The sequence below is a fragment of the Lynx rufus genome, unplaced genomic scaffold (genome assembly GCF_022079265.1).
Source record: "Lynx rufus isolate CCGP_SWC_20201006 ecotype Redwood Valley unplaced genomic scaffold, mLynRuf1.p SCAF_6, whole genome shotgun sequence".
In the NCBI taxonomy this organism is placed as follows: Eukaryota; Metazoa; Chordata; class Mammalia; order Carnivora; family Felidae; genus Lynx; species Lynx rufus.
In genome coordinates, this window is record NW_025814878.1 from 110,835,096 (window position 1) to 110,844,849 (window position 9,754).

Genomic DNA, 9,754 nt, shown 5'->3' on the forward strand with positions numbered 1-9,754 from the left:
ATCAGAAGAAACTAACAACAGACATGGAAATTCACCTCAGAGTCATGGAACCTGATCAGTATCGTCTGAACAAATTTATACAAAGGAACTGGTCATTCTGTTCTCAAACTAATTTAACTAATGGTTGGTTTATTTTACCATTTATTCTTCTTATTTTTAAAAATACATCAACCTAAGGAGGGTTTAGGTGAGTAGATTAGGAACCTCTCATCTAGACAATCTCTGTGATGTTGCTAGGTAGCTTGTTGGAGGAACAGGGATTAAAACTGGATCTTGAAAATTGTTTTGGTTCAAAGCAGAAAGAGCCTAACATGGACACTCTTTGGTATGCAAGTTGGACTAAGTGAACTTTAGTCAAACTTCAACGTAGCAAAGTTGAATTTAGGTTAAAGGATGTTGTTCCTTAGAGAGAAATTGTGATAAACCCTGAACACACAATTTCATTAAGGGAGAAATGCCCATAGAGGATTCCACCATGGAAACAACCAAATGAGCAACCTGAAAAAGTCAGAATAGTTAAGCATCCGGGAGTAGTTTCTATTATCAAGCGATGACTAAATACTTTAAATATACTCGCGAATACTAAGGCTATACGAGCTCTTAAATAGGAAAACCTGTGACCAGCAAGGTTCGTGGTCTTAGGAACACTAGGCAGGAGATTTTTGTAGCAAATGGTGATTACAAACACCCCATTATCGGGTCAATAAATCAAGTCATATAACTTTCTGAAATCCTACATGCTGTTTATCGCATACAAGTCCACACTTTATTAGAAAAAGACGTTTCGAAGGGGGGCGGGGAATCAACTCAACATACTGAAAAATTAGGACTTTTGTCAAAAGGGCAGTGAAATCTAGACTTCGCTAGCACCGATGGTGTTCTGGACACTGCCGTGACACCTGCGAAACAAGCTCCAACAGGGCCGACCTCGCTTTGCTCGGCCCCGCGGAGCCAAGGAAAAGACGTCTTATGGGAGTCGACCCTGGGGGAGCTGCCGGCCGTGCTGTCAATCTGCAAAATCCCCAGAGGCTCAGAAAAGAGGTTTGCGCAAGGGCAAGAGGAAAAGGGCCGCGCGAGGGTGTCACGGACGGGAGCGGCGGTGAGGCTGTCACAGGGCGGCCTCCCCCCTCCCGGCCTCGGGCCCCAGTCACTCACAAGCGGGGCCCGCGCCCCCTCGGGCTCCTCCCGCCTCGGGGACTTCAGCCTCCGGGCGAGGAGGGTAAGCCGCCAACGTCCTACTTCCGGGCGCGCAACCCGGAAGCAACTCCCATGCCACAGGCGAGGCCGCGCGTGCTAGGGTGGCTCCTTCCTCACGCCTCGCGCTTGCGTCGGAAACAGAACCCGCGACTTGGCCACGCGCGAGCGCGCGAATTCCCGCGAGCTCTGGAGAGTGCGGTTTCCTGCTCCCCCTGGCGTCAGGTTCCTCCCTGCTCGTCCCTTTTCAGGCCTTACCAGGGTCTGTCCTCTTCCGCGCTCGCGCGGATTTAGCAGCTGAACTGATTCATCCAACGGCCTTTGATTGCCCCCCCCCCCCACTCCGTGCCAGGCAGCGTGTTAGGCATTAAGGAGTGGGAAGGACAGGTAATGGAGGGCAGGCCCTTACCTGTGGGAGCTTAGTTTTAATGAGAGAAAGACAACAAACATTTGGTTTCCAACTTTCCGGGCTAGCGGAGCAAGGACAGCAGGTGCAGAGCACGCGTTCTCCTCTTCAACCTCTGTCCCAGGGTAACCCCTGGCTTTATAAGGCATTTGCATTACAGGTTCTGCGCCCCCTGGTGGGGAGTGACGCCATGACAGTTCCAGCAGGAACCTTTGTAGGGTCAAAGTTCTCCTCCACAGGTAGGAGGCGTCTCCCCAAAGATGTGAGGCAACTTCCATTAGAGACCGCCTCCTGCATGGCTCAAGACCCTACTTAGAAAAAACTGTATCCTCGGTGACTCCTCAACCCCCGTCTCCTCCATTATGACCGTGTACTGGTGGTTTAATAAACCACTTTTTGCTTGGTACCTCCCTTCTGTCGTTATTCGAGCGCGGATCCTCCTATAAATCTTTCGAGGGGAATCCAAGAACCGAGACTTCCACTGACACCATGCAAGCGTCCCCCAGTAACATCTTTTGGTGCCTCGACTCCGATCGCCCAAGGTAAGAGTCCTCACCCCGCTGAGGCTAGAGGATCCCTATCTGATTTACTTTCTCGGAGGTCAGCTCTCACTCTGCAATTTGGCCACTACTGTTACTGTCTATAGTTCTTCCTCTCCTAAACCACTTCTGCCATCACTCTCACAAAGTCTGTGCCCCTCAAACCCCGAGGACGTGCTGTATATATGTGAAAGCCTCTCCATCTGCTGGGCCGGTCCATTTTCATACTCATTCAGTCTCCTGGATGATTCATCTAACCAGTAGTTCTCCCTCTGTGTTGTTGCCTCAAATCACACCTTCTTACGTGTTTCCCTCCCCTTCCCTTTCCGGAAAGATGGTCTCAATCAGCCTCTGATACTTAAATCCAAGGTGGGTACATGATAATCACAGTCTCCAGCGGGAGTTTATTTCTAAGAGGGTAAGGGCAAATCTTTGTGTCTATTCCAACTCCTCAAGTTAATACTTTTGAGAGGAAATCTACTCCTGAAAACATTGTTGCACTATATGCTAACTAATTTGGATGTAAATTAAAAAAACAAAAAAACAAAAAAAAGCCAAACTGAGAGGAGCCTGGGATGAAATCTGGAAATGGAACCACATAGATGTTGAAGGCTGGGGCATACATCCTGGCACTCAGGGACTCATTAGGGGTTATAAAATATACCAGATCCCTCCCTCATGGGCACCTCAATTTGGGGGAGGCAAGTAAAGAAAGGACAGGCTGCAATAATACTAATTTGGGCTGTTCGCCTCACCTGAGGGGACATCCTTGAAGGGTCGTTCTTCAAAGGAGGTAGAAAGGCCACCTCTCCTCTTGATACACAACATTCCAAGGGGACACTCTTGGAATACTGTGTCTACTTCTTCCCCTTCTCTTTGCTATTCCCTTACATATGGGAAACCCAATGGCAGTTCCCGGGGTTCACCACTGGGATGCATCCTCACTAACTGGGATAAGTTTGACCCCCAACCTTTAAAGAGGAAAAGGCTCATCTTTTTCTGCAATACAGCATGGCCCCAATATAAACTAAGAGATGGGGCAACAGGGCCCTACAATTGGACACTGGATTATAACACCATCTTAAACTAGACCTATTTTGTATAGACCAGACAAAGTGGTCTCAGTTCCCTTAGGTCCAAGCCTTTATGTTAAACAAACCTCAGGCTTTTCAAAACCTGCAAAATTCAGCTGTCCACTTTAGATTTCCTTACAGGCCTAAGTCCTAAGTCCCCTCCCCCACCACCAGAGGAGGCTTCCCCAAGCCCCACCAAATCCTACCATAGCCCAAAACGATGATCCATTGCCCCATATCCAAGACCACCAACACTGTCAAGTCCTAACAAGCCCCTTCCAATTCTGTGTCTCCTCCAGGAAATAGTTGAGCCAACCAGAACCACCATGTGGGTCCAAACTCCCTTCTTTATGAGTGATCTCCACCAAATCCAGAAGGACTTGGGAGATTTTTCCTAGGACCTTGACAGTTACATGTCAGGACTTCAGGGTTTTATACTAACTTCTGATTTGCCTGGAAGGACATAGTGCTCATTCTCAATCAGACTCTCTCCAAGGCAGACTGTTCCAATAACAGATCCTCATTGGAACTATGACACTGCACAAGGGCAATGGTCCCAAGACCATCTTATAATCTAACAAATGGAATGTCAAGATGCCAGTCAAAGCCAATTAATTATATAACAAGCTGGCTTTCATAAACCAGGAAAAGGAAGAAAACCCCACAACCTTTATGGAAAGACTAAGAGAGACTTCAGCTAAACATACTCTTGATCCCAGATGAGAGGCTGGTCTTACAGTTCTTAATGGTCGACTCATCACTCAGGCCACCCCAGATATTAGGAGGAAGCTCCAAAAATTATCCCTAGGGCCAGACATCCCAAGCTCTTAACTCCTTAAGGTGGTCAATTTTGTGTTCTATGGCCAGGACCAGGAGAAGGAAAAAAAAAAAAGGGAAAAGGAAAAATGTAAGGATCAGAGACAGGCTCAACTCCTGGTGGCCTTGCAATGCCAGCCATCACCCCAGGGTCGCCCCCTCAAAAGGGAGACACCAAAAGGAGCCTGCTACCATTGCAAAAAGGAGGGACACTGGAGAGATGTCTGTTCCTTAAGCTCCCTAATATGGCCTGTCCTAATGTCCTCAAACAGGACACTGAGAGACTGCCCAACTAATGGGACAACCAGGGGTTCAGCATCCCTTCAAGCTGTCACCACCATGGATTGAGGCAACCTATGGCACCAATGGGCTCCTCCACTCACTGTTTCCCTCATTGTGACAGAGCCCAGGGTGACCCCTTGACATGGCAGGTAGGACAATTTTCTCTTGGACATGGGAGCCACTGACTCTGTCTTAGCCTCCTTTACGGTAAGCTTTCCTTCAACTCCTGTCTGGTTATGGGAGTGAAGAGCCTACCAACAAAGCTAACCTAACATTCATACATTCTTGGGACTCAGTCAGTGCCTTTGAGAGGCTCTATGGGAAAAACAGGTCCTACTAAAGCCAGACCACTCAAACCCAACATCCCTGGTCCAACCAGGCGATAAGGTCCTAATTAAAACCTGGATAGATTGAGCTCCTGGATCCCAACAAACGCCTTTATGGAAGGGACTCTATACTGTTCTTTTATCCACCCCTACAACCATCAAGGTCCCAGGAATCTCCAGCTGGATCCATCTCTCCCGAGCCAAGCCTGCTGTGACCTCTAACAAAGAGGACAACCCTGATACCTCTGAGTATACCGGTGAGCCACTGGAAGACCTCAAACTGTTCTTCAAAAAGGGGCCATCTCAGATAAATCCTAAAATCCTCTATTCTGTTATGTCCAATACCTTAGTGTAGTCCTGCAGGGGGACCTCCAAGACTACACCCTTAAAGAAATCAATAGGTATGGTACCTCTTTGATCACAAGCCACTTCTGCCTCATGCTGCCCCATAGCCCCCCTCACTTAATACTGCTCAACGCTATCTCAACAACACCAATTCTAATTCCTCTTGTTGGATATGTGTGGGACCCCACTTAGCCATTGTAACTCCTGCACCTGCTTCATTGTGGGCCACCACCAATAACCCCATTAGTTTCACCTACACCCGTCTCTGGATACCAACATGGACCTCCCAGCCCCACATAAGTGCAAGAAACTTCCAAAGAAAAGTCATGGAACACAGCACAAAAATCCTAAATGCTCAGGGGCCCCTCCCAACACCTGCTATTTTGGGACTGTTATATACTCAACTTAAACTCTCTAATATGACCTTCCCAATCTGTGTTAGTACTAACCCAACATCTGGGACCCCAGTGGGTTTTATTCCCTTGTCTCCCTGCCTTTATAATTTCAACCTAACTTCGGCAGGTGAGTCATTCTTTTGGGAAAGTGTTTCTGATTGCTACTTTAACACTGTTAAGAGGAGATTTTGATAAGGATCCCAGAACATATGTTCCAGGAGTTTTTCCAACAGGGGACAAGGCTGTTAATAAGGTGTATCGAAGAAGAAGGAGGTTATCTGGGCTGACGGGTGGCTCTGACAATATTGAGACATGGAGGACCAAGGACGGGGGGTGATGGTGACCTTTGGGGGAAGGTTAAGAGTGGGTCTTTTAAGGGGCACCTAGGTGGCTCAGTTGATTAAGCATCTCACTTCTGCTCAAGTCATGATCTCATGGTTCCTGGGCTCAAGACCCACATCAGGCTCTGTGCTGACAGCTCAGAGCCTGGAGCCTGACTCGATTCTGTGTCTCCCTCTCTCTCTGCCCCTCCCCTGCTCACACACTCTCTCTCTCTCTCAAAAACAAACTTAAAAAAAAAAATTAAAAGAGTGGGTCTTTTAACAGTGTTAAAGTAGCAATGCAACTGTACAACATCTAGTCATGACCTCTTTGCCCACCTTCATATTGGTTTTGGTCCTCTTTAGGGCCACTGCTGGCCCTAGGGGAGCCCCTTCTGAAAGTGCCTTTATTTTCTATTCTAACCAAGGTTCACCTGCATCCTCAGAAGGGACTCTATTTTTGGAACTCAAGCATATGTGACCCTTCCAGATGGATGGAAGGGCACTTGTTCTTTGGCCTGGTTAGTTCCAGATGTATCCCTCATAGGAGTTACTCAAAGAGTTTCCCTCTCTATGGTAACTGAAACACCCATATCCAAGCAGGAGGTCCTTACACTCCTCTTGCTAAGGGCCCTCCAGGGGAGCAGCCTCAGGACTGGCCACAGGGATCACGAGGACTGTCCTTCTCAACTCTCTCAAGAATTAGGCAAATCCATTCAAGAAACTATGTAAGTCTTGGCAACCTTAGGCCACCAACTCAACTCACTGGCAGGTAGGACAATTTTCTTTTAGACACGGGAGCCACCTATTCTGTCTTAACCTCCTTTACAGGTAAGCTTTCCTTCAACTCCAGTCTGGTTGTCTTGGTGGTCACTCTCAGGGGTAGTCCTCCAAAATCGAAGGGCATTAGGTAGCTCACTTTAGCCCAGAGGGGCACATTAGTCCAAGAAGAATGTTGCTTTTATGTCCATCAGTCGGGTTATTCAACAAAGTATCAAAAGACTTCAAACGCAAGCCCATCGTCTCCTATCAGCAAGCACATCCACCATCTCCCTATCCTGGGGTCTTATGTCATGGATACTTCCCTTCATGGGACCTTTCCTTTGTGTGATCCTTTTGCCTTTTGAACCATGTCTTCTTAATCTTATAACTAAGTTCATCTCCTCTTGTGGTAGACAAGACCAGCTTCACCTCTTACTGCAACAAGTATATCAGCCCCTTTCGAGAAAACATCAAGACTACTATAGCCCCTGGACTGGAGTGGTCAAACCTTCTGAGACCAGGACACAAGCCCTACTCCAGCCTATAACCTCATACCACCTCCTCATGGCCCAGACAGGTATCAAAGAGTGAAACTCCAATGAAAACACTGCCCCTATTCAGTAGGAAGCAGCTACAGAAGCTTGACTTTGGCCCTCAACCTGAAAGATTTCAGAGCCCCAAGTCCTTGAAGGGGAAATAACAGAGTAGGCACTTGGTTAGCTATGAGCTGGAGGCAGGGAAGGCCATAAACAGGTTACATTTAGAGACCTGAGGGCAAAAGGTTCCCAACTTGCCAGGGCTCTAAGACCCAGAGCAGCAGGTACAAGGCTTGCGCTTCTCTCTAACTCTTCTGCCCCAGAGTAACCCTAGACTTCATTACAATGCATTTGTATTAGTTTGCCATCCCCGTTGGGAAACGGACATGACAGTTTCCCGAGACAGTTTCGACAGGAACCTTGCAGGGTCAAAGTTCCCCCTACCGGTAGGAGTGAAAAAACAACTGTAGCCTCGGGGCAGTCGCCAACTCCAGGCCTGCCCACTCCATCCTGAAAGTGTACTGCCCTTTAAAAAACTGCTTTGTGCTTGCTACCTTCCTTCTCACGGTCTTTATGCCAGTGCGGATCCTCGTGTAAATCTTTTGTGGGGAATGCAAGAACCGAGACTTCCACTGACACAAGGCAAGCTTCCACGGGTAACAATTAATAAAAGGTGTTTCGAAGGGGGGCCAGGAATCTACTCCATATACCAAAAAATGAAGAATGTTGTCAAAAGAGCAGTGAAATCTAGACTTCGCTAGCACCGATGGTGTTCTGGACACTGCCGTGACACCTGCGAAACAAGCTCCAACAGGGCCGACCTCGCTTTGCTCGGCCACGCGGAGCCAAGGAAAAGACGTCTTATGGGAGTCGACCCTGGGGGAGCTGCCGGCCGTGCTGTCAATCTGCGAAACCCCAGAGGCTCAGAAAAGAGGTTTGCGCAAGGGCAAGAGGAAAAGGGCCGCGCAAGGGTGTCACGGACGGGAGCGGCGGTGAGGCTGTCACAGGGCGGCCTCCCCCCTCCCGGCCTCGGGCCCCAGTCACTCACATGCGGGGCCCGCGCCCCCTCGGGCTCCTCCCGCCTCGGGGACTTCAGCCTCCGGGCGAGGAGGGTAAGCCGCCAACTTCCTGCTTCCGGGCGCGCAACCCGGAAGCAACTCCCACGCCACAGGCGAGGCCGCGCGTGCTAGGGTGGCTCCTTCCTCACGCCTCGCGCTTGCGTCGGAAACAGAACCCGCGACTTGGCCGCGCGCACGCGCGCGCGCGAAGTTTCGCGAGATCTGGAGAGTGCGGGTTCCTGCTCCCCCTGGCGTCAGGTTCTTCCTGCTCGGCCCACTTGAGTCTTTACCGGGGTCTGTCCTCTTCCGCGCTCGCGCGGATTAAGCAGCTGAACTGGTTCATCCAACAGCCTTTGATTGGGCCCCCCCTTACTCCGTGCCAGGCAGCGTGTTAGGCATTAAGGAGTGGGAAGGATAGGTAACGGAGGGCAGGCCCTTACCTCTGGGAGCTCTTAGTCTAAAAGAAAGACAAGCAAACAAATCATACAAATAAACACACAACCCACTCATATTTATTGGAGCTTACTCTGTGCGAGACATTGCCAAACCCTTTATGTTTGTGAAACCAATTCAACAACCCTATCATATAAATAGTCCCTATAGGGGCCAAAAGGCAGGCCACCCAAAGACGGACACTTTGGCATGATGATTATTTTGAATTAAAAGCAACCGGGGCGCCTGGGTGGCGCAGTCGGTTAAGCGTCTGACTCTTGATTTCAGCTTGTGAGATCAAGCCCCACATCCGGCTCAGCACTGATAGTGCAGAGCCTGATTGGGATTCTCTCTTCCCCTTCTCCCCTGGTGCACTCTCCCTTTCTCTCTCAAAATAAACTTAAAAAAAAAAATAGTGGGGCACCTGGGTGACTCCGTCGGTTAAGCGTCCAACTCTTGATTTCATGATCTCACAGTTCATGGGTTTGAGCCCCACATCAGGCTCTGTGCTGACAGTGTAAAATATTTTTTAAATATTTTAAAAAGTTTTAAAAAGAGTAGTTACTTCATATCAATTTTGAGAACAGTTTAAGTTTTGTTTTTGATTTTCAGAGGCATTAACAAGAAGTGGCCCAAGTTAAGTTTCGTTTATTTCACAGAACAAGCTAAATTAAGGTTTGCCTATATGACTAAACTGGTTTGCCTGCTCAGGAAATTTTCAAGTCTGGTCTCCATTTGTGTTTGATTTTAACAGTGTGAAAGTACACCATGTTCTTAGCTTGATGCCTGACATAAAGAACTCATTTAGCCATCGTTATTTTTTTTTAATTTTTTTAAAACTTTATTAACATTTATTTACTTTTGAGAGACAGAGCACAAGCGGGGGAGGGGCAGAGAGAGAGGGAGACACAGGATCCGAAGCAGGCTCCAGGCTCTGAGCTGTCAGTCAGCACAGAGCTCGACTTGGGGCTGGAACTTGTGAACCACGACATCATGACCTGAGTTGAAGTCTGACGTTTAACTGAGTCACCCAGGCGCCCTGTAGCCATCATTATTAACCAGTGTGCAAAGCATCTACAACATTTACTTACCCCATTTCTTTCTCCTCCTCCCTCCAAACCTTGCAGGGCCTCTACTTTGCTTCTCTTTGACCCTGAACAAACCTCCCTAACAACCTTCTATCCCATATATCCCAGCCAGTCACTCTAAGCCTTGCATTAGCCCTCATCTCTTTGATCTTCATTCTCATCTCTCTCCCTTTCCTTCTTTC

The 9,754-nt window shown here is 48.4% G+C and overlaps 1 protein-coding gene across 4 annotated transcripts in view; it reads right to left on the reverse strand.

Moving 5' to 3' along the window:
* CUNH6orf89 (chromosome unknown C6orf89 homolog) overlaps nt 1-8,144 on the reverse strand; it is a 40,206-nt gene extending 32,062 nt beyond the window's left edge. Inside the window, exon 1 of one of the 4 annotated variants that reach the window (XM_047101771.1) lies at nt 8,043-8,144. In XM_047101771.1, coding sequence (XP_046957727.1) covers nt 8,043-8,044 — 2 coding nt within the window. In that variant the 5' untranslated portion in view covers nt 8,045-8,144. Of the gene's footprint in view, nt 1-1,155; nt 1,257-8,042 lie in introns of those variants that run through there. The other 3 variants (XM_047101769.1, XM_047101770.1, XM_047101773.1) reach the window with 3 other exon arrangements.
* Between the last annotated feature and the right edge of the window lie 1,610 nt (nt 8,145-9,754).